The sequence below is a fragment of the Mya arenaria genome, chromosome 17 (genome assembly GCF_026914265.1).
Source record: "Mya arenaria isolate MELC-2E11 chromosome 17, ASM2691426v1".
Taxonomy (NCBI): domain Eukaryota; kingdom Metazoa; phylum Mollusca; class Bivalvia; order Myida; family Myidae; genus Mya; species Mya arenaria.
Genome location: NC_069138.1, coordinates 46,035,136 through 46,060,535, shown reverse-complemented (window position 1 = coordinate 46,060,535; position 25,400 = coordinate 46,035,136). Strand labels below are relative to the sequence as shown.

At 35.9% G+C, this 25,400-nt stretch overlaps 1 protein-coding gene across 2 annotated transcripts in view; it reads right to left on the bottom strand.

Annotated features, from left to right (window-relative positions):
* LOC128223821 (uncharacterized) overlaps positions 1 to 25,400 on the bottom strand; it is a 32,680-nt gene that overhangs the window by 4,756 nt on the left and 2,524 nt on the right. For both annotated transcript variants that reach the window (XM_052933240.1, XM_052933239.1), the window contains exons 2-20: positions 18,569 to 20,722; positions 18,075 to 18,165; positions 15,356 to 16,233; positions 14,178 to 14,312; positions 13,293 to 13,436; positions 12,347 to 12,543; positions 11,620 to 11,735; positions 10,734 to 10,800; positions 9,765 to 9,847; positions 8,569 to 8,675; positions 7,993 to 8,115; positions 7,238 to 7,444; positions 6,079 to 6,194; positions 5,624 to 5,662; positions 5,333 to 5,396; positions 4,563 to 4,669; positions 3,685 to 3,907; positions 3,219 to 3,334; positions 1,254 to 1,340 (exon numbers count right to left, since the gene is read on the bottom strand). In XM_052933240.1, the coding sequence (XP_052789200.1) occupies positions 1,254 to 1,340; positions 3,219 to 3,334; positions 3,685 to 3,907; positions 4,563 to 4,669; positions 5,333 to 5,396; positions 5,624 to 5,662; positions 6,079 to 6,194; positions 7,238 to 7,444; positions 7,993 to 8,115; positions 8,569 to 8,675; positions 9,765 to 9,847; positions 10,734 to 10,800; positions 11,620 to 11,735; positions 12,347 to 12,543; positions 13,293 to 13,436; positions 14,178 to 14,312; positions 15,356 to 16,233; positions 18,075 to 18,165; positions 18,569 to 20,722 (5,054 nt within the window). The remainder of the gene's footprint in view (positions 1 to 1,253; positions 1,341 to 3,218; positions 3,335 to 3,684; positions 3,908 to 4,562; positions 4,670 to 5,332; positions 5,397 to 5,623; positions 5,663 to 6,078; positions 6,195 to 7,237; positions 7,445 to 7,992; positions 8,116 to 8,568; positions 8,676 to 9,764; positions 9,848 to 10,733; positions 10,801 to 11,619; positions 11,736 to 12,346; positions 12,544 to 13,292; positions 13,437 to 14,177; positions 14,313 to 15,355; positions 16,234 to 18,074; positions 18,166 to 18,568; positions 20,723 to 25,400) is intronic.

Here is a 25,400-nt window from a genome sequence, read left to right as displayed (position 1 = left end):
TTGATGACCATAGGTCCGGGAATTGTTGAGTTATCACTCGGACAAGCTTTGGTCTTCCAACAGACCGACCGACATGTGCAAAGCAATTATATAACCCCTCTGCTTCGAAGGGGGGCATAATTAAACTAGATGTTCACTGAAAACTGATACTTCAACTCATGCATTTAGTGACATATAAATTTCTACTGTCTACTATATAAGACAAATATCAGAACAATACTCTTACTTTAAAACTTTACTGAAGAAAATATATCCTTGATGATCATCTATCTTAGTTTGAAACAAACATGGCACTTAGTGGATAGAGGAGCTTGAGGCAAATTTTCTCCAAAATTGCATAAGATGCACTTTACTTATGATAACTTAAGAAGGCAAATAAATGCCCAACTAAAATAGTAACATAAAAGAAAATCATTTCTATACAAACATTTATACATCAATCCCAATCATCTGTGCATGCATTAAAAAACAAGTATGAGGTTCCTGGGTCAAAGCGTTCTCAAGTTATTGATCGGAAACCGTTTTTCATGTAAAGGTCACACTGACCTTGACCTTTGACCCACTGACCTCAAAATCAATAGGGTTCATCTGCTGGTCATGACCAATAAGCCTACCTAGTATGAGGTCCCTGGGTCAAAGCGTTCTCAAGTTATTGATCGGAAACCGTTTTTCATGTTAAGGTCACACTGACCTTGACCTTTGACCCACTGACCTCAAAATCAATAGGGTTCATCTGCTGGTCATGACCAATACACCTACCAAGTATGAGGTTCCTGGGTCAAAGCGTTCTCAAGTTATTGATCGGAAACCGTTTTTCATGTAAAGGTCACACTGACCTTGACCTTTGACCCACTGACCTCAAAATCAATAGGGTTCATCTGCTGGTGATGACCAATACACATACCAAGTATGAGGTCCCTCGGTCAAAGCGTTCTCAAGTTATTGATCGGAAACCATTTGGTATTCCGACCGACCGACCGACAGACAGACCGACCGACCGACCGACCGACCGACCGACATGTGCAAAACAATATACCCCACTTTTTTCAAAAGGGGGCATAATAAGACTAATATTAGGTTTAAGCCATGTTTGAAAAAAGGCATTGTACCAAGGGTGAAAAGGGGCACATTGTATCAGGCTGTGTTTAGTTTAGGCCATATTTGGATTCAACTGCCAAATATGTAAAGTTTGTATATATTTATAAACTGATTACATATCAGAAAAATATTTCTCTCTATATGTAGTAACTTACTCGCATATGAATGTGCCCCTCGGAATGTCCACAAGTGTTTTACAGCCCCAACCTCGACCTGCTGTTTTGAACACCTGTAAACGGGACCTGGAAAATACAGGAACTTTCAAAGTTAAGATTGCTATTTAGATACAAAAAATACAGACACATCATGGGATATGTCCAATCACAACTTGCCTGACTTAATGTCAGCACATTTTATCAATCTAAAGCATCATAAGTTGATGTTAAAGCTTGTCCCTATTCTTGACAGGTAAAGCGGCAAGGCTCAAGAAATCTTTCAAGAATTATGGGACTTTATACAAATATACCTAGCTCTATGCTGATATCTTCAATGGTTTAATTGTGAAAAAGGGTTTCAGTTTTTAAACAACGACATCGTGCCAATGACACTCGAGAAACAGAAATTTTATGAATAAGTTTCTAGATTTCTTCATATATTCCAGAAAGATAAGGAATCAAGACAGAGATTTCATTCCATTAAAACTCACTGTGGTAATTGCCAATCCATAAATCTTGTTTATGAGTTAGAACTCAACCAATTTAATATTAATTAGAGGGCCCACTTTTTGGAATGTGAAATGAATTAATTTTGATCAAGGACCATAACTCTGGAGTTAATAGTGCGATCTGGCTGTTAATTTAATTCAGACAAGATAGTATGCTAATAAACAGTGTAAGGAAGTTTGCTAAAGACTGGATAACAAATATTAAAGTACGAGAGCAACAAGAGCTGTCACAGAGACAGCGCGCTGGACTATTCCGCCGCATTTGAGTGTAAGGATTGAAAAGTTTTGGCGAAACATGCAAGGATCACTGTTAGATTAGATTTCAATGCAATACATGATGTGCGGAGATATTAGCATAAATGTGGTAACATGCAAAATTTTAACCAGAATGTTTAAGTGTAATAATAAAGGGCCATTATTTTAAAAACACAGTTATCTTACTTGATTATTCAATTAGGTTGGGTGGTTGAATACCATTGTAAAAAGTCTCAATGCAATACATCAAGTAGTTGCTGAGATATTATCCTATGTGTGCTAACATGCAAGACCTTAACCAGAATTTCTAAGTAGCTTAGTAAAGGGGCAAAAAATACATAATATGAAAGATAGAGTTATTTTACTTGATTAAATAAGAAGGTAAAATGGTTGGGAGCCTGTGTGTAAAGTTTCAATGCAATACATTATGTATTTGCTGAAGCATTGACTTATAAGTGGTTACATGCATAACCTTAACCAGAATTTCTATGTTGAATAAAAAAGGGGCCATTATTTGAATTTAATGCAAACTGGAGTTATCTTACTTGGTTATTCAAGTAGATTGGATGGTTGAGTACCATTTTATAAAGTCTCAATGCAGTTCATCCAGTAGTTGCTGAGATATTAACCTATGCGTGCTTAAATGCAAAACCTTAATCAGAATTTCTGAGTCGAATAATAAAGGGCCATTATTTGCATTAAATGCAAACTAGAGTTATCTTACTTGGTTAATTAAGTAGGTTGGATGGTTGAGTACCATTGTATCAAATCTCAATGCAATACCTCAAGTAGTTGCTGAGATATTAACCTATGTGTGCTTGCAAGCAAAACCTTAACCAGAATTTCTAAGTCAAATAATAAAGGCCTATTATTTGCATTAAATGCAAACTAGAGTTATCTAACTTGGTTAATTAAGTAGGTTGGATGGTTGAGTACCATTGCATTAAGTCTCAATGCAATACCTCAAGTAGTTGTTGAGATATTAACCTATGTGTGCTTGCACGCAAAACCTTAACCAAGGGGTGACGTCAACGCCGACGCTTGGGTGACTAGTATAGCTCTCCTTATTCTTTGAATAGTCGAGCTAAAAATGAAAGAGTGACATCGAATACAACAAAGGAGACAAAGCTGGACAACATGATCCTTATGTGTCCCAAATGCTACGCAGGCTACATAAAAAGTTGCACAATTTGGTACCCACATGACTCCATTCTGTACAACCCTGTTGTTACACGTGGTCCAGCACTCACAAGCGCGATTACACTCAAACAGCAGTGGTGGTTCCTGCATGTTGAAATCTGCTGCCAGTCGACCATACTAAAACATGTATAGCAGCAATGAAATAGCTTGACAACAACACTTCTCTTTTTTAATACTTATAAAAGCTTAAAATGTAAAGCAAAAATTACAGTATGCTATTTGTCGACTTGTTTGAAGATACTGCCTAAGCTATAAGGAGTCGTTACAAAAGATTCTATCTAATATAATGTAGGGTTGAGTCTGTTTGCAAAGCAGAATCCAGTACTGGCATCTACTTAACAAGTCAAGAGATAGTGGGACCAGCTTATTGAAGCATGAATAGGTTCTCAGGCAATTTTACAGACCTTCTGAGGTCCAATGGTGTTTTGCTGACTGTTATACACTTCTTGCCATCCCCTTACACGTACCTTATCATACCAACATCGGAGGCTGTTCTTGCCGCATGCACAGTAGATAGAGGAGCAGTCGTCCTTACACTGGCAGGTCTGTAGACTCCCGATAACCCTGTTAACCTGCAGACACATGGTCTCAATGTTGTCAGTTACATACAGGTAGTCCGTTGGGATGCCACTGTCGTCAACACCGTTCACACAAGGGATTGGAATGTTCTCACGACCTTTGGACAGGTCTCTGGAATCATAAAAACATACTGGCTACTTTGTTTTATTACACCTTACATTAATGTGTCTCTTTTTGTATACATAAAGACGATTGATACGTATATATACTAGTTTTATAACCAGTTCAAAAATATTTTATGAACCACTGAGGTCATGAAAAATTGTTGTTGAGTGAGGCTTTGTGATTTCCAAAACGTTGAAAACAATCACACCTTAAGCATTTGCTTACCGTAGTTCAATAAAACACATTTAACATGCTTTTATCTATTGAATGGTAATATAAATGTTCGCTATAATATAAGAAATATACCACACCATGTGGCATTCTAATGACCAACCAGTCACCCTGAAGGGCCAAAAGCAGATTAAAAGCAGGTCATTGGGCAAAGACCCCAGTTAAAATTGTTTCCAAAGCAATGTTTACCCATTTCAAGGTATTCATTACTATTTGTTATGTTTGTTATTACAGGTGCATGAAAGTCTGAAATCAAAAGCTCCCAATCTCAAATTCATGATTACTTTTTCATGGCCCATAGATCACAATATATAGACACAGTTATAATTTGATAAGGCTACTGACCGAACTGGGTGTTATATTGAGGTAATAATTCACAGAATATCCCATCTCAAGTCTTCCAACAGTCTTCCCTTCCATGCAGACCTACCTGTGGAGCAGTTTCTCTGGTCTTCCCATGTGCTTTGCCCCAAAACTCTTGAGCTGTTTATTCACCTTGAGAGCCGTGTACACTGGGGACGTCTGATCCATACAACACTGTGGAGGGACAATTAGCATGTTTACAGCAATCCAACAGTGGGCTGTTCCATTTAAAAATATGCCCGCCCCCAAGGTAAGCGCTTTAAAATTGGATATTCCCCTTTAATTTTATTTTACTAATTAGAAGCAAAAAACGAAACCTCCCCTACTGTATAGAAATTCTTTATTTTGCCTTCCTGTGGTTAGTTGTTTGTTTAAACAGAATAGCCCTGATACAAATATGATCTATATAACGAAATAATCTCTGACAGAGAACTTTCAATTAAAGAAATGAAATAATGTCAAGTCCTTAACCATTTTAAGACAAATGTTTACAATTGAACATTTGTTAAACATTACATAAACATATTCATACTTTAACGTGTGAAGTCTTCTTCACTTACTGCACTGAATAAGCTAAGTAATGAGCAGTCTAGGATTATTTTCCCAAAGACATTTAGTACTGAAATTGTAGATGATACATTAGGATAGGTAAAACCTCTTTATTACTTTGTTTAGAACACCGGGAAATAATAAACCAGAAAGAATTTATTGGAGTAATATGATCTATAGTAGTACACATACACAAATTTTAATCATATTCTGGTGAGAATAACTGTGAACTATCGTCTTCAAAATCTTGTACTTAAGATGTTCACATGTTCTCTACTGTATACCAACCTCTAGTGGACTTTCTCCTTTGTTGTTTTTCGCCTCCACATCTGCCCCTCGCGCCAGGAACAGACTGCAAACAGTTTAACATCTCTAGCATATGTAACAGTTGAAAGAAAATGGATTCCTTAGTATAGTTAGCTTGTACTTCATGTTGATGCATTTAATCAATCTTTAAATTTCCGAAATCCTTTTAGTACTAGTACAAATTCATATAATTGTGCATATGTTACCTTCACATAGTTCAAACTCATTAGTTTTCCTAATTGTAAAATAAATATATATGTACATGTCACTTACACAACACACTCATAGTGATCTTGACGAGCCGCTATATGCCTGAAGAAAAAAGACAAGAATTTGTAGATAAATTATTAGAGATTAATTAATTTCCTATTGTAGTACACCACAAGCACAGTAGGTTCAGTTAATCAATCACTAGTCAACAAATGAATGTCCTGTTACATAGTGATCAAGGTGCCAGGTGTGAGAGCAAAGAGATGCCTCCTTCCACATAGGGGAAGGAGGCCAATGCTGTTTGATGAGGAAAGTTGTAGCAAAGAGTGAATTTTCAAAAATGTATTATCAACTAAAACCAACAAAAAGTTAACCTGACTGTCTTATATACCTTTTAAAATAATCATTATACTATATATATGAATTTAAAGGACATCTTCATACTTTAAGAATGGGGCTGAATCAAGGGCCCTAGAATCAAACAAATAAGGTATAATATATTATATGTATATTCTTACAGTGGCCTGTCCCCATGCATGTTGAGGCTGTCCAGATCACAGCCAGCTGACAGAAGCTGCTCAGCTATGGACACGCTACCTGAGAATGCAGCCCAGTGCATTGTAGTATTCTCTTCCTGCAAGCAACAAAGATAGTTTCAAATTCCAGTGTTCATGTGGGGGTTTTGCAAGTTCATTTTTCCAAACCATTCACCACTAGGCACTAAACAACACCTGGTGCCAAAAAAACAGGATTATTTTATTTCAATCACATTCAAAAGAAGATACAAACAGCAGCCCTGCTTCATTAGACAAACTCGCAGAGAATGCAGTATGAACATGTTATTCATAACTTAAGTTCAAGATTTATTTTCTATTTATCTTGTACTTCGAAACCAGAAATCAACACGCAATATTGAGTGTTCAGGAGCTAACATCATGTCTGAGTGTTGTAGCAATGATATTTCCTAGAAACATTATAACGCAACAATTATCTTGGTTTACCCAAGATTTCATTTCATTCCTATTCAGGCTGGGATCAATCTTTCTCTTTAAACTTGCGTGTCAAATTCAATATTTTGCTAAATCAAGGATTGATTTTTTGTTTTTGTGCATTCATGCTGTGCATTAACACTTGGACAATATTCCAATTCAGCAATGAAATAAACAATTATATGAAAATGCTGCGCTGCTCATGCAATATAAACTTCAGATATGTTCTAAAGAAAACATTGTGGCAAATTAGATACAAATACAGGGGTTTGAATACAGAGTTTTTTGGGAAATGACCCATACCTGCCCAAATGGGAATTTTTGCATCTGGGACATCTGTTGGGAATTAAATCAGAAAGACTCTTCAAGCTACACTTAGCTTCCTTCATCATCATTGAATAATTAATTAATTAATAAATGCTGTTAGCTCAGTGCCTTTGCGAGAGTCAATTACTTTTCTTAATTTGATAAACATTTTTCTTAAAGATCATTTGTGAATTTTTACATTCGAATTGGAAAAATATATGATTTTGATACTATTTTCTCAATGCCCAAAATCATATATTTTTCCAATTTGAATGTAAAAATTCACAAATGATCTTTAAAAAAATGTTTGCCAAATCAGTTTGCCAGTAATTTTAAATACAGTTGGAAAAGCCACACAAAACTCCTCTATCAGAACACTCACAGTGTCCCTCAGGTTGGGGTCAGCCTTCCTCTTGAGCAGAAGCTTGACAGCCTCCATCTCCATGTGTTCAGCAGCCCAGATTAGAGGCGTCCAGCCCCCGTCATCCCGAGTGTCAATCGGGATACGATCCGTGTCGAGGAGAATGTTGATCACATTCAGGTGGCCAGCCTTTGCTGCCAGGTGCAGGGCTGTCATTCCATCGTCAGCCTGGAGAGAGGGAGGGAGGCTGTTTAGTTTATACTAATTACATTTAGCTTGATAGTGATGAAAGGGGTTAGCATATATTTACCCTCTCTCAAGTCTATCCAGGGTAGATCTTGATAGCTTATACTAATAAGTAATTACATTTAGCTTGACTGTGACAACAGGGATAGTTGTTACAAGCATGCTTGAGTTCATTTCCTCGGTAGAAACCAGATTTGGATTTAGAATGGCTAAGAAATGTTCCCCAGGAACCAACGTTTTCTTCAGCTAGAGATGGACACCCATACCACTAGACACCTCTCATCCTGTTGGTTGACTAGTTGTTAGGCTATAATACAACAAAAGATCGCATATCTCTCAGTGTTATGAGAATTTATAAAATATTGCAAAATGATGAAGAGATATTAATGTAAGTAATTTTCAGTAGAATCAAATGTATTAAAATCATATTATGATATAAATTGAACGTTTTGCCATATCCCTAGACTCCCTCACACTCTGATTTTCCACCTTGAACAAATTCTAAAATGAGCCCCCTATATACCCCATACCTTAGCATCTACTGTAGCATTAGCCTTGATCAGGTAGTAGGTGACGTCTATGTGGTTGCTTTCAGCGGCAAACATGAGTGGGGTCTTCAGGTAGATGTCCTGGACATGAGGGGATGCTCCAGCCTGGAATAAGGGGATTTCTTGAATCAAAGGTTACAATGTATACTTCAAAATCATCATGACTCATAAAAAGGTTGCAATTATAGCTTACATATGATTCTCATATCCAAAAACCACAAAGATTAGGTATCTAGTATTAAAAAAGTATATAACTGCCATTTTGCAAGATTATGAGTATTATGAAATTTATCATAAATATAAGTGTATAAGTTTTGGATAATCTCGTGTCATTCAGCCCTTTATACAGGTGTTCATAAGTACTAGTCATTTACTGGAGCGATCCTAGTAGTGGACGGGCGGTGTGTACAAAAGGGACATCATCAACACGAGATGATGAATAGCGCTTACTTGGAATTCCTCGTTCATGGGGAAAAGTTTTAATATTACTTTGAAATTGTCCAAAATACATCAGATATAATGCTGGTGTTCATATATATATGTGATTATTTCCAATACCTGTATGAGAACATGTACGATGGGGAGACTTCCAACAGCTGCAGCGGCGTGTAGGGCACTCTGACCTTCCAGATCATCATAACTTTCCCGTGGGTCATGACCGTCCTCTGCAATATACACAAATGTCAGTTAGTCAAGAAATTTAACCCACAATACTCCTTATTTACATGTTTTTCTGCTTTTAATAAACTATAAATTCTTCAGGTCAGATTGTTTGATAGTTGATTTTAAAGATTATTATTTCTTCATAACGCCATACGTGACAATGATTCCAATGCTTTCAAATTTAAACATTGACCTTACTTATACATCTAAAATATTGATAATTTTGATTCAGCTACCTCTAAAATATTGGTAATTTTGATTCAGCTACATCTAAAATATTGATGATTTTGATTCAGCTACATCTAAAATATTGGTTATTTCGATTCAGCTACATCTAAAATATTGTAATTTTGATTCAGCTTCATCTAAAATATTGGTAATTTTGATTCAGCTACATCTAAAATATTGGTAATTTTGATTCAGCTTCATCTAAAATATTGGTAATTTTGATTCAGCTTCATCTAAAATATTGGTAATTTTGATTCAGCTTCATCTAAAATATTGGTAATTTTGATTCAGCTACATCTAAAATATTGGTAATTTCGATTCAGCTTCATCTAAAATATTGGTAATTTCGATTCAGCTACATCTAAAATATTGGTAATTTTGATTCAGCTTCATCTAAAATATTGGTAATTTTGATTCAGCTACATCTAAAATATTGGTAATTTTGATTCAGCTTCATCTAAAATATTGGTAATTTTGATTCAGCTTCATCCAAAATATTGGTAATTTTGATTCAGCTACATCTAAAATATTGGTAATTTTGATTCAGCTTCATCTAAAATATTGAATGATGATTTTGATTCAGCTACATCTAAAATATTTATTATTTTAATTCAGCGGGGTAAAATGTCATGATAAGATTCAGAATGATATTGTCATCCCACAACCAAATTATGGACCTATAAACTGGTTCATAGGTTGGGAGAGAGTGTCTAGTTGTGTCCGCCTTTCACCCAAGAGGTGCTTTCTCATAGACTCACACAGTACTAGTTACTGCCAAGGAAACAGAGCGAGTCATATAAGCTTTCAGCTTACTACACAATTAAGGTTTAACATATGGTTATAAACTAAACTGGTTCACTCACCAAGCATGTAGACAACCTTCTCCAGGTCATTATCATATGCGGGAGTGTACAGACACTTGGGCAGGTGACGATACTTCTTCGGCCTGGTAAACATTCAAAGTTTGGTTTTACATGATGCAGTATTTAACATGGAGGTCACCATGAGGGCAAAATAATAATTGTTTATGATCACACTAATTTCACTAATGTGTCATATGTGAAATTATTGCTGATAATTATACAAAATAATTTCATTCATCAAACTTCAACGAATCTCCTCTGCAATGCAATCTACTCATCAAAATTCAAATACTTGTAACCGGTAATTCGTTCTGCTGTTATCATTCTATAATTAAGCATTCAATAAGAAAGGCTGCTGCTTGCCATAACCACTAAACCAAGTTTTCAATGATTGACAGAATTTAAGAACTTCCGCCTGTTTTGTAAGATTCAGTTTCATCTGCTTATTTTTATTTTTAAGAACAGTGTGATATCAAATCCATTTTCAGATTCTACTCGCCCCAAAATCCTGGTCATGACTAACCTCAGTTAACTGCCTACCAAGTTTGAGGTATCTGGTCCAAAGCCTTTTTCAGTGTTATCAATTGGAAAGTGCTTTTCAGCTCAAAGTAACTGGGACCTTGACCCTTGACAACTGACCTTGATATCAATAGGGGCCATCTGAGGGTCATAGATAACCTGCCTACCAAATTTGAGATTCCTGGGCTTATGTTATTGATCTAAAACTATTTTTTCAACTCCATGTCACCTTGACCTTTGACCACCTGACTTTAAAATCAATAGCAGTTACTTGCTAGAATTTACAAACAAGCCTAATAAAGAGTTCTTCAGTAATTGTTCAGAAACCATGGGAACTGACTGGCAGAAGGACTGACTAATGGACGGTCAGAGGCCTATATGCCACCCTTTTTGGGCATATCATTTCTGCGACAATAAAAGTTATATCCACAGTTAAATGGAGTCACATACCTCTCCACACCGAGTGTAGACAGCACACGCTCCAGGGAGTATCTGTCCGGGCCCAGTGGGAGATCATCTAAAGACAAACCATACACCATTACCAGTCAAAGTAATTAGCTCAAGCCCTGCAAGTCTGTTTCAAATATCAATACATCAATTACCAGTGAATGTAATCAGCACAAGCCTTCAAGCATGAATCAGCTTTATGCCTGTAAAACTTTAATTTTTCGAACTTTAATTTTACTAACTGAATTACACTACACCTCAATATTAATTAATATATATTTTCATCCATCATAGACTTATGAAATAATCACCTGTGACCCTTTTTGTTATACAAAGAAGTTTTTTAGTTTGTTCAAGGAATGAATGCTTAAATATTACCGTAAAATGAATGATAATAACACGCAGTTCAGCGAAAACATTTTGATAGTGACCAGATAATTGTGCAATGACCAAACGTTTTCATAAACAGACAAACCAAGATTCTAAAATACACTCCTAAAACAAATACACTCATTCTTTGCATAATTCCTCAGGGATATTCCAACTTCAAACTTCAAAGCTGAAATACTTCCATGACAATTGTGCATTATATAAACTTGGCTGTTTGAACAGTGGTGGTGTCAATTAAATTCTGCTGAGGTTTAACGAAAATTGGCACAAGCCCAAAAGCTTGAAGCATACTGGGCTTAGATCTGGGTTTGATTATATGTTTATTTGTTTGGTTTTATAGATAATAAACTTACAAGAATATGAAAAAAAATCTTAAATACTGAACTTGTTTAAGAAAACCTTATTTCAATTACTTCTAAAGACCTTTATTGAAGTTTTAATTTTATATCATTGTTGTTGTTGTTGTTTTCAAAGTGATCGATTGAAGCTATGGCCTTACTTGTAGAGATCGTTTTCTTGGTTTTGTCCAGGATGACGGATACAGCGGTCTCCTCCATAGCCTCCTTCTCAACACTTGCACTCCGTCGGTCAGCCAGACCTATACGAGCCTTCATCCTGTGGTGCAATGTGAATAATAAGTGACTATGCATTAGGAAAGTCATCAATCAGATGCACAAGTGCTCTATTCTTCATTCTGTTTCAAAAGGTAAGAGACTACATATTGGGCATCTGAAATGCTTACTTCATTAAATTAAATGAAAGGCTCAAGGAAGTCGTTCTTAGATGTCACTATGTACAGTTTTAAGGGTCACATTTTTTTTTCCAAATGAATCCAAATAAAATCTAATAAATGAGTAGTGATATTATCATTGAAAATTGGTAGTAAATATAAAAGATAATCAAAGCATAGTGTGTATGTTATACTTGTTATCAATTCAAAAAGTAAAGAATTATCCACCAGGTAAAAAAATCTTCCAGGTGCTGCTAAAAGCCAATAAAAAGCTTTACTCAGCTTCAGCGTAAGTGTATAATTAATAATCATGAGAGAATTCGTTGACATTCCTGTATTGTACCAAGTTGTCAAGGGCACCATTCAATAGCTAGCGTGCAATATAAGTGAATAGTGTTGTAATTCCACATATTAGTTTTCCAATTTTTAAGTTCCGCCAATTTATTGCCATTCTGATATGGGAGACAAAAACGAAGGAAATATTCATGTTACTTACTTGTATTTGCTTGTCTTGCTCTGCTTGGGCACGGCTGACTTGGCGCCCTCAGGGAGGGTGAGGCTGACCTCATACTGGGACGACGCCTCCCCACAGTGGGGGCACAGGTTCTTCCCATCACCCCGGGATACCTGGCAGGCCTCATGGAAGTGATGGACAAATGTACTGTTCTCACGTGTACACTGTAGGAACCGGCCCTGAAGGAACGGAAAAATTCAGATGAAACTTTTTTTAACTAAATTGTGGTGACCTTAAAACTAGTACATTTATAATTAAGTTTCACATACTGTAGAACGAAGATTTCGGTTAATTTTTATTTCTTTTATTGGATTTTTTATGTTATCATCATTGGCTGAAATGTGAGAAACCTAACCTGGCTTCATATATCAGAGCTTTAGAATAAATGCATAGATTTTGGAAGGGACTATCCCATTGTAAATGTGGCCTCTATTTTGACTTGAATAATACAAAAATCTAAATCTCTTTGACAGACCAATCCAGAGCTAAAGATCACTTCTTGGCTAAAGAGTATTGGTCACCATTAATCAATTGTGTTTAGTGCATTGTACACTGGTGTTTTGCATACAAGAGTCCTAGCTATTATGAAAGTGTACAAGGTACATTGAATTACAAACATACACAAATGTGGTTACCAGGTATAGGCATTAGTGCTGAGTGGTAAACATGTAAATAAATATTACTATTACTATTACATCATCTACAAACATGATTATGATGGCACATCTTTTTAGTCTTCATTAAATTCAATGCATTTTAACTGTCATTGCATATTTTTCTATGACTATTGGCTAAGCAGTTCTACGCTGATAACAAAGCCTTGTATTGCCAGTGTAGTCCTTTTACAGACTGCTTCATAATAATAATAAAATCAATCAAATACTTTTCAATTTTCATTAAAACACAGTTTTCCTAACTTTAGCCTTACCTGTGTACAGAAGTGTCCACAGCCAGGACAACACTGGTGGGAGCGCAGCCTCTTCCTGTGGTGTTCACACACGGCCAGGAACGGAATCTTCACAGCCGGTCGGACCAACTGGGGGTTGGTCACCTTGTTACAGCAACCCAGCACCTTGAAGAAGGGAGGGAGGATATATTAGAAACATACCAAAACACAGATAGGAAATAAATTCATTTAGTGAGTTCAATAAATTAAACATTCAGCAACTATCATAACTCACACTTGCCACAGTTAACAACTTAACTAAAATATTATTCCCACTCACATACAATGCCACCATTTGAACCAGGCCAGGCACTGGTAAAACAATTGTATGATTTCCAGGTGGTCTGGACTTTTTTCACCTCTGTCTGAACTTGTTTTTTTTTACATTGATCCGCCACTTTCATAGCGAGTTTCCTAAGTTCTTTCCATACTTAAGCGACTTAATAACTTGTTGCCTAGCAATGACATAATGGCTGCCTCAGCCAATTCCACCGGAAGTTTAACCACAAGAATCATTTTTTACATAGCTTGCATCAAATCTATTTATGTCAGCATTATGAGGATCATCAAGGACTACATTGTTGTAACAAGACTTACCTTTCCATCAACAGAGTGGATCATCAAGGACTACATTGTTGTAACAAGACTTACCTTTCCATCAACAGAGTGGATCATCAAGGACTACATTGTTGTAACAAGACTTACCTTTCCATCAACAGAGTGGATCATCAAGGACTACATTGTTGTAACAAGACTTACCTTTCCATCAACAGAGTGGATCATCAAGGACTACATTGTTGTAACAAGACTTACCTTTCCATCAACAGAGTGGATCATCAAGGACTACATTGTTGTAACAAGACTTACCTTTCCATCAACAGAGTCGAGGGCTTGACAGAAGGTGACATTGGAAGCCATCTTCTGGAAGCTCGTGCCACTGATCTTGCATGTACACAGTGGGACCACATCCTTATCCGACGTGGCAGAACCACTCGCAGAGCTCTAGAACAAAAAGTTAACAGCACATAAGAATAAAATGTTCTTAAACAATTTATTAAACAAGCAACACTTCCAAATGATATTTCATATCAAACATTATACACTAATATTTTGAATAATTCTTTTTGGACCATTTCAGGAGGTTGAGGAACATGCATGCAAGGTTGATTATCATTAAAAATAAAAACAAAAAAGCCTATAAAACTCTTTATCTTAAGCAATCAGTATTCATTTACTCTTTAAAATTCATAATAAGGCCTAAAAAAAAATTGTTGGGTTAGGGTTACATCCTTTTCAAAAATAGGTAGGGTAGGTAGATTTTTTTTTTTTTTATTTTATTTATTTTTTAAGGCTTTATATAAGAATGTCATTTTCATCATTGGATAATGGTGTTAAAGTTATCTTCTATATAAGCAATTAAGGTTTTAAACTACATATTTATTTATTTTATTTTTTTTCATTTTTTTTTTTCAAACTGACCATAAAAACGGTAGGGTCGGCGGCAATTCCGTAGGTAGGGTCGGGTAACCCGAACCAAATGTATTTTTTTAGGCCTAAGATTAAAGCTGCACTCTCACAGGTTGAACGTTTTGACGACTTTTTTTATTTTTTGTCTTGGAACAAGCCAATTTTTGCGAATATCCATTGAAACCAGTTAAATAAGACTGCTGACAAAAAATTAAATCACAGATTTTTATATTTAAGTTCAAAAATTTATGTCTTATGCATTTTTCTTAAACAGTTAGTAACGGTTTAGGCCATACAACATTCATTTTCGAACAAAAATATGATTATCTACGATCTGATTTTTTGTCAGCAATCTGATATCATGGTTTTACAGATATTTACGCAAAATTTTCTCTTTCCATGACAAAAAATAAAAAAGTTGTAAAAATGGTAAATCTGTGAAAATGCAGCTTTAAAAGTCAGAACGATAAAATATTAAAATGAAAACTCAAAAGGTCATTGAAATTGCTCAATAATTACAACAGTCACTGAAGTTCATTCTTTAATATTTTAATACAATTTTAAAGAGCTTCATTTACCTCTATTTCCCCCTGTGACTCGGTCTCTGATCTCTGTTCATCCGAGTGTGACTTCTGTTCTGGTGGGGTTCGTGGAGGTGTGACAGGATATAATCCATTTGGAACCCCTCGGTGGTCAGCTCCATGAGGGTGCCGGGCATCCAGAAACTGGCCATTCGGCATCCTGTACTCTATCTTAGACTTAAGTTTCTGTTTTAAAACACTGTGGTCTTTCTGAATATTGGAATGTGAAACTGAACTAGACACCATGAAATTGTTTGGGGGCATGTAGGTTGAGGGAATTGAAGTCAAAAGACTGGTTGTGATTGGTTTAGCACCAGCTGTGTTGACTACACTAGTCACAGCAGTCGAGAATTGCACAGGGGTAAATAGCACAGGAACCGCACTGGGTAATGACATTTTGGAAGATGATGTGAGCTCTGATTTGGTTTGAGATTGAGCTAGAGTCACATACTGCGCCTGCCCCTGCGCTGATGATGAAACAATAGTCTGATTGCTAACAATCTGAAACATGGGGAGCCCATTCAGCATCCCTCTTTGAAGAATGGTCTGGGAGGGTGATTTGGACCCTGCGGCTAATATCAGGGTGGATTGTGTCCCTCCCCCTGAGGTCTGGGCAGAGCGAGGTGGGCTGGAGGTCAGCAATGTAAATACAGGCGCCCCTCTCTGAGCCGTGGTGGACACAGATGTTGGCATGGTCTTTAGGGTGGTGAGCAGCTGTGGGGAGCGGGGCGAGGTCACGGCAGGTGAGGACCTGGCCATTGTCTGCACTGGAGATGCCAAGGGTCTGGGTTGGTTACCATCTAACCTCTGTTTTTTCTCCTCGGGTGTTATAATAGCTGTGTCCATGTCCACATGCTGTACTACCTTCATGGGTCCTGCAAAAGGGGAGAAAATGGGTGCTATGAGATAAGGAGATGTTTTTCTATCGGTACATATTATGTTTTTCACATATTCATGAGACATGGGTTAAGCTACCTTAAGAATACCAGTACCATGATACAGTACAGTGTTAAAAGTCAACTGACAACACATACATGTAGCTAGTGTTTTAGCCAGTTTATCAAAATGACAAGGTGCTGCAGAAAAGGGACAGGGTGCTAAAAAAACCAGGGCATATTGTATCAGTCTGTGAAGAAAGTATTTGTAATTGTACATATTTTATGTACATGTTATATAAGATTTCAACAGCCAAAGGAATCAAGTTTGTATGAATTTTCAGACAAATTTTAAGAGGAAATATCTAATAATTATTATCTGCAGAATTTAATTCTATGAAGGTAGGAGGGTGCCACAAATTATGTGATGAAGTTTTGGGGATAACTGAATTCAGAAATCATTGATTTTCATCACATTCAGAGATCAGTATGAAATATTATCTGTCATGATTTATTGCAATATATATGTAAACACCAAGGATTGATATTACAGCCATTTTGGGTCTTTAAAAAGGAGACAGCTTGTTCTTTAAACTGTAAAAGATTCCCAATTTCAGCATTTTCGCAACACAAAATGTCTAGGGTATTTTTCCCAAAAAGGACAGAAAAGGCCCTGGGTGCTATCAAGAGGACAGGGTGAAGCACCCTACTTAACTCTTTCGCTTAAACCCTACATAGCCTGAAGGCTTGGACCTGCAGATCTAGGTTCTTTGACAATATCATGGTCTTTTAGGTCCATGGTCTTATATTGACTTCATGATGATTTGTAGATATTAAAACTAATATACCGTAAATGACTGGGTATTAGACACACTTTTTTCCCCTCATATTTCAATGTAAAAATATGCCTGCGTCTAATAACCAGTAACAAGCTTTTGAACTTTTTTTCGGAGGTCGATTTCAGGCCGAGCATTTGTTTAGATTTATGTGGAAAGGGATGTTACTCGCGTCATCATATCGATCGAGTATATATTGGTTAAAACGGCAGTTGAAGATCAAGATCGGGAAACAGTATATCGTAAGACGTTTATAATTATTAAATATTATTTTGAATATAACAATAATTAAACATGGATATAAAGAAGTAAAGCTTTGCATTGTCAAAATATTGTCAGTTGTACAATAAGGTGTGAAAAATTTGCACTGCCTTTAAAGCTGTTTCACATATTAACATATATATAACTGTTGCGATAATGGTCTTGTGTTTTCGCACTTTGCCACACGTGTTCTTTATTCTTTTCTGTAGGCGTTGACATTTTGAGAACAAATCCTTAAAGTATAAGGTTTTTGCATTACTAAACTTTTCATTCTCGACAGGTTATCGTTAACGATATACTAGACCGCGATATACTGTCAGAAAGAAATCTTACAAATTGTCATATAAGGTACTTTTCAGTGCCATCCAGCCACAAATTTTAAAATTTGTTATGTTTAATATAACATGAAACGAATAAACAATGAAACATATTTTGCTTTGTATTAGTATTGTATGGTTTTAAAGATAACCATCGCCATTTTCCTGAATTTTTTTTTTTTCATCACAGTCAACAAATATGGTAGCCGATGATTTTAACATTTTTTCTACGCATCCTATAACCTAAAACATAGATTAAAAGTTTTTTTCTCTTGGATTTTTCACTGATTTTTTTTGCCTGCGTCTTATCCCCCCTATCATCTTATACCCAGTCATTTATGGTATAAAGAATTCTAATTATGCCATGAGTATATTATACATGTATGATAATGTTTACATGTAATACGTTCACCTGTCTACCCCTTACCTGAGGCCTTTCGTTTTCTCTGGTGCTCACTGATATGAGAGTCCCCCATTTCCACTCCTTCACTCTTGTCTGGCCGTGCTTTATCTACAATCTGAAAAAAATACATCTCAAGGCTCTCTCATTGATACTACATGTTGTCTTTACCAAACAAGACACTTCACTCAAATTATAATTAACTAATGTGACACAGTCAAACCCCGTTGGATGGATTTCCTTGATGGCTAAAAATGGATGTAGAGGACCGATTTCTTTCTCACTCGCTCGGCTCTAATTCCCAGAGGCCCGAGGTATTCTGGCCAGTCCCTGGGAGATCGAACCAAGGAGGTTTGACTGTATTTAACAATTTAACTTAAGAAAAAAACATATATATTCAAGTATTCTTAAACTGAAGTTGATCTTATCAAATTTAAAAAAACAAACTTATATAAAATTAAACCAACATATAAATTTAATGAATCACATGGGATATACTGGGTTAAGATGTATTGACCAACCTTTCTGCCACTAGTGACAAGCTGTGAATGGCTGCCTGCCCTCAGAAACGAGTCCAGTGTTCGATGGGTGAGTGGATCTATCCCCTGTCTTACAGTTTTCTTTGCCTTCTTTGTAGAGCTGGCACTTGCAAACGATCTCTTGGCGTTCTTTGTGAGCATTTCAAGAGCATTCATTTGCTGGGGATTTTCCAATAAATTATTTGGCACTAAAATGGTGTCACCATTTTTCATTGAATTTGTGTCAGGTTTTAACTGTTTATGGTTATCTATAGTGTCTGATTTGGTTTCTTTTGACAAGTCAGCTTGAACATTTGAACTATAAGCCACACATATATCTGTATTAGTTTTTGCCTCAGAACATATTTTATCATTCTTAGTGTCACTTTTTTCTTCTTTCTCTTTTTTACTTTTTCCTGTTTGTCTTTCCTCTGACTCTCTCTTCTTGTATTTTTTCTCTCCTGGCAACTTATAGCCCCCAAGTCTGCGCCCTTTCTTTTTTCTAACACCTTTTAATCTCTTCTTTATAAATTGACTTTCAGAGTTTACAGGTGACTTTACTGGAGTATGCACAGGTGAACTCACCTGATTTTTGGCTTTAAAATCTGGTGATGGTATCTTTATTGGTTCAAAGGCCTTCCTTTTCGATGGTTTTGGCATGTCTAGCACCCCGGTCTTCTCTAGTTCCTTCACGTTGAATGTTAGAGATGTGAGAGTAGGTTTGCTGACATGGGCCAGAGGTATTTGAGTGTTTGATCCACCACAAGATTTCCGAGCCTTTGCATGTTTCTGAGCTATAGGTTTTGGTTTAGTGCTATCTGTTTCAACCGCCTTGTTTGTTATTTTGGTAAGAAGCTGGTCTAGTTTTTGTCCCTTTGCGTATAACTTACTAGGGCTCCTTGGTAGCAAAGTATTTTCATTTGTAGAGGGTTTTGGATCATTAACCGGAACAATCTCAACCTTTTTTTCATCATTATCACATTGACTACTAGTTTTAACTGAATCTGTTTCAACTGAATCTGATTTTTCACAATCAGTTTCTTCCTTACTTCCATTGCTATCACAGGTTTTGGCTTCATTCAACTCCTCCTTGACAACATCCTCTGTTTGAACAACCTCACATAAGTTGTCAGATTTTTGGATTTCAATATCCATAGGTTCTTCTTCTCTATTTATTTCACAATTCTCCGGACTAGTTTCAGTTATATTTTCTATGATAACAGAGGGTGGATCAATGGTACTTGCTTCCTTTGTCTTATCAGGTATAATGTTTTCTACATGTTCTTCAACTTCTTTAATTTTTTCATCTGGTTTTAACATAGAATTTTCTTGTAAAGGTATCTCATTATTTATACTAACATGTTCTTCATGTAAAGCATCTACATTATCTACAATATTTTTCTCACTAAGCACTTCCTCTGTTTCTTTAGTTGTACCTGTGTCTTCAGTATTAGTTAAGTTATTCATATCTGCATTGTTCTTTGTATCATTCACTTCAGTTTCCTTATCATTAACTTCTATATTGGATTCAACAACGGCTTTATCTGGTTCCTTTATTTCTACCCTGTTAAACTCAGAACTGTTATTGCATTCAATTTGTTCTTGATCACAATTTACAGTATCTTCCGACACTGGAACTTTGGTTTCATCAACATCAATTTCTTTGAGACATCCATTAGACAATTTAGAGCTATCTGTATGCATTTCTGAGTTTGCCCTGACTTTATCTGGTTGGTCTGATTCAGTTATAAAGGTCTTCACTTGTGAAATTACATTATTTTCCATTGGTTTAACTGCCCCTAAATGATCAGGTTTATCTGCCCCTAAATGATCTGGTTTATCTGCCCCTAAATGATCTGGTTTATCTGCCACTAAATTATCTTCACTTTCTGTTGTTATTTCTGTATTGTTTGTTTGCTTACATGACTTGGACAGGACCAGATTAACAAGATCAGCTCCAGCAATATTTTCTTTACTGTTAAGTTTTTCTATAATATGGTCAACTTCTTGACATCCATTACTTTCTTCAGCCATGTTTTCCCTGGAATGTTGCTCTGAAATGGTTGCTAGGTCACCATTACTGAGTTGACTGGTTGCCAGGAGACATTTACTCTGTGTTTCAACATCTGCCCCACCATTGCCTGTAGATGGACAATCCTGAAAAAAAAATCTTAGCTTAATAATTATAAGATTAAATGAAATTATTAAGATAAAATCAAACCTTGCAACACTTATTTAGTAAAAAAGTTTGTCAAACAGACTTTTTTAAAAAGTCAAACAAAACTATCATGAGCATCAGGGATGATAACAGAGCCGAGTTGCCAATCCTGAAAATGTCTGCGTGGGGTTCAGGGGGCCACTGAAGGCCCCCGATGGGTCCAGGACAAAGCCCTGGTGGGGGGACATGGGGGGCAAAGCCCCCCCCCGAAGCTTTCCGTATTTCAGGGATTCTAATACCCTTTTTTGCCTTAGAATAGTGTTCAAGGAGTACATCTTTCGGTTAGGTAGATAAAATTATGTTCAACAGGAGACATCCACAATCAGAACAATTATCAGGAATCTTAGCAGTGAAGTTTAACACAGTTGTCTTTAAACAAAGTTAAATTTACTCTTTTTTTACCTGAAGTCACAGGCATTAGACATGTACCTGACATTTTGGTTCAGTTGTCCACTTCCCATAAAACTCAACTGGCTATGATCAAATGCCTGTGTATGAACAGTCTACACTGTGGGATGTTTGATTTATAATAATGAACAACATATCAATTATCATGCTTGCAAATGTTTATTGTAGAAGTGTTATTTATTCAATTTTTATGTATCATAAGAGTATTTATTCCATTTTCTGCACATTTGATGAGAATATAATGTTATTAATTATTATATATATTATTACAAATAATATCCAAACGGGACTTAAATGCTTTGGCAGCGTAGCCGTTGTGGACATGGTGGACTTTTGACGTATTCTGGTCCCCAAGCCAGATTTTTTCCCCTCATGGTGTTACATGAGTCCAGTAGCACACAAACTAGATTGTCCCACAGCAGTTCAAGTCTCTCAAACAGGCTTTCAAATTCTATGAAAATTGATTCAGAATCAGCCCTTGTGATTTTTAAGGAGGCCAAATGTCTCAATACTATTTCTTATTCTATGCCAGAAAAATAGCTGCAACAGTTTTCTCAGTGTTTGTGTTTGTTGACTTGTCTTAGTTGAAACTAAACCGAGATCCATTAACTCCTCCACATGTTCATTATTGAAATGGCTAGCCACTCCGTAAGTCATCTTGTATGATGCTGTACACCTTTGAATTTTAATTCGCTGAGAGCTTTTGTATCTTTGGCAAGTGTCTTAAGTAAGACACACTACTGTGGTGCCAGGGAGCATGTTCAGCCATAAATCCAAGTATCATGGCCTCTGGATTGAATTGTCAGTCATTGACAGGAACAACTGGATGCACTGGCTGAGGTGTCTGTTCATCCCTGACTTTTGTAACCATACAGGTAAACATACCTGGAAATACAAATTACAACAAAAGAATTTAAATCTCACTCAAACTGGGTCCTCAAGAAGTTTTGTTGAACTGTCTCAAATAGAAAATAAAATGACTGCCTCTACGTAATATATATTACTACTACAAAATATTTATTCATTTTTTTTTAAATTTGACCAAACAAATTTTCATTCGAACCTCCCATTACAGTCAACAATGCTTCAAACATTATGAGAATAATAAAAAAAACGGTTTACAGCGTAAACTTCAATCGGCCAAATAAAATTTGTAAAATATCTATTATTATGACACAATCCGAATCGGGATGTCCGAAATAATGCTACATGCGCAAAATTCATTCTCAGTTTCTATTAACTCAAAAAGAAACATTTCGGGAATTTCTCTTAAAAATAAATGACAAATATACCCTTAAAATCGACGAATCGATGTTTTTAGAAGTTGGTGGTGGTCATTTTTTTCCAATTTTCCAATACCTGTTTATTCGTCTTCGTCGTCTGTCATATCCGGATACGACCATCCGGATACTGTCTTCTAGTCCCATCGGTAATTTCCGTAATCACTGAATGCTATCTTAACCAATCATATAGCTCGATTGCCAAGACGTAATTAGGTTCGTTAATTTCCGGCTTTAAATTTACGGAAAACTCACCTTTCGTACCCATATTGTTCAAACTGAGCTCGAATCGCTCCCTGTACCCCTCCCCCCTAGGAAAAACTCAACGGATTTACATTAATCTCAAAATCGATCCGTGAGGCCTTAAATCTGGAATTCTGGATTAATCCGGAATTTTATCATCCCTGGAGCATTGACAATGGAATTTTATGGTGGGACCAGTGACTCATATTTAATGTTCATGTTAAATAATAAAAAGTCCTCAATAATAACAATGCGTATAGGATTCAGGATGCCCAGTTAAATGAGTCACTGGGGATGTTTCGAAACAATTGCAGACTGTAATTTATAAATGTATTTTGTGGACATTAACAAGAGTAAACAGTTGTAAAGTCAAGGATGAGAGTCAGGAAGTGTATGCTAATGCTTGTCTACTTTTTTAGTCAAACAAGTGACTGACCGGGTAATTATTATAGCCAGAGTTGAGGGCTTTGCTATACATGTGCATATTGTCTATGGCAACGTGTGTACCAAGTTTCAATTAAATATTATATATTTTGAGTTTATATGGCCAAGGTTGAAGTTTATGCACTCGACACCAAAGCCAAAATTACCTCATTTCTTTTTCTTCCAAACCAACTAGCTTATTTGTTTTTATTATTTTTGTTATACTTAGTAATTAATACTTATTTCAGTAACACAGATTTCATACATACAAATACACAATACTATTACCCAGTAATATATTTATAATAACGAAAATGTTAAATCTCCTTTGTTAAACAGAACCATTACAAACCAAGACAAAGCGTGTAAGCTACCAGGATCGGTCAGCTTGTCAGGGTCAATTTAAAGTAAGTGACTGACTTAACACACTAGCAATTTATCAAGCCAACAGGGATGTTATTATCCACTAGTTAAGTCTTTAAATGGTGCAATGTCTACATCAAAGTCCAGATAAACAGTACACCCATACCCATAAAATTATAACTTCTCAAGACTAGTGCAGTGCATAAACATGCAATAACCTGCACGGGCATTAAATAAATTAATAACTGGAGGTATATAGTTAAGTGGCAAGCAATCTTTTGTAAGTAGGTCATCCTACGATAGTTTGCATACATATGAACAGACTGGATGCATGGATTGCCGACGTCGTGTGGACATGCCTCTATGCACCAATAACTGATATCGTCGTTCAGAGTAAACCATATACATCCTGTTTAACTTGCTTTAAGTGGGGGGGAGACAAATCAGAAGATTTGTACTTCAAACATGACAATTGAGCAATTTAAGCACTGGCAACGAGGCAAAACTTCAAATGTGAATAAAACAATTAAAGTATACAAACTCTACTATTGACACTTTTATTTCCCAACATTCTGTTTAATCTATGATCTTCTAAGTATAAAGCTAAATATAGAACAAATCTCACAACCACGTTATGTTCTTTGCATAGCTAAACATTTGAATATTTAGAGTGCCATCTTGAGCCCACTTATTTTTAAGTTAATGTTTGGTACAGTATGAATGTATTAACCATGGTTTATAGGTCAGTGATGCCATCATGGTTTTTGTTTTCGTATGTGCTGATCTGACAATTTCGTTCGAAATAAATTTAAAAACACACTCTGAGGAGCACTCTGCAACTGATCTCAACATGTTCAACATTTTTTACTTAAATATGTGGTTGGCGTCCTCATTTGAACATTGTTTTTTTTTACCATGCAGACACCAAATATGTGTATGAACCCTGAAACCCCTCAGTTAATGCTTGATTCATAGCAATATTTCAATTGCTGGCATTTTTAAGCATTATTGTGATACAAAAACTGATGTATACCAAAAGTAAACAAAGCAGGCTTTAATTACCAACAAAGTTTGGTTTTTTACAGTTGAATTTGAAATAATTCAGGTGTTTTAAAAACATTTTGTGTCCCCTTTATGACCATTGATGAAATTAATTGCGTCTTTGACAATTTATTTGACAATTTATTTTAAGTGAAATACGCAAAATGCAGCATATCTGGGGCACTGTAAATTACAATCTCTTTATGTGTAAACAGATGCACATTGTCTGACCTCATTGAATGTACTAAAATCTGGTGTCTGGGACGTGGTCCTCAGCAAGCTTTGGTTAATTAAATACACATTTAGGTATTTTAATTAATATCTTATGTGCAAGATAGTTGTAAGCACTTAATTTTATAAAATTATAATCGATAAACAATGACATTATAATCGATAAACAATGACATTCTTATAATATCTGAAGGTGAATTATGATGGATTGTAATTTTTTGCAATGTGACAATTCTTAACCTGTGTGTCATCAGAGCCATTTCCACCAAAAAGAAATCTTGAGAAGGCAGTTATTTTTAGGGGTTACCAATTTTTTTTAATTTCTGAGGTATGTATGTTTATGTAAGAACGAAATTATCATCATTGAGGAAATGTGGCAATATAATGTTCTGTATAAAGCTTAAAATGTTTTTATTTATATATTTCATTCTTTTCCAACTGACTTATAGGGTCGGCGGCTATTTAGTAGGACGGGTTGGATAAACTGAACCAAATGAATTTTTTTAGCCAGTGTGATCCTAAGGTCACCTGATAGAAAATTTAGTGTCAAGCCCTGACCTTTCATAACTGTCATATCTTTTCTTTATCAAAGATGTCCATTCATGCATTCTTATTTTCAGCACGTATT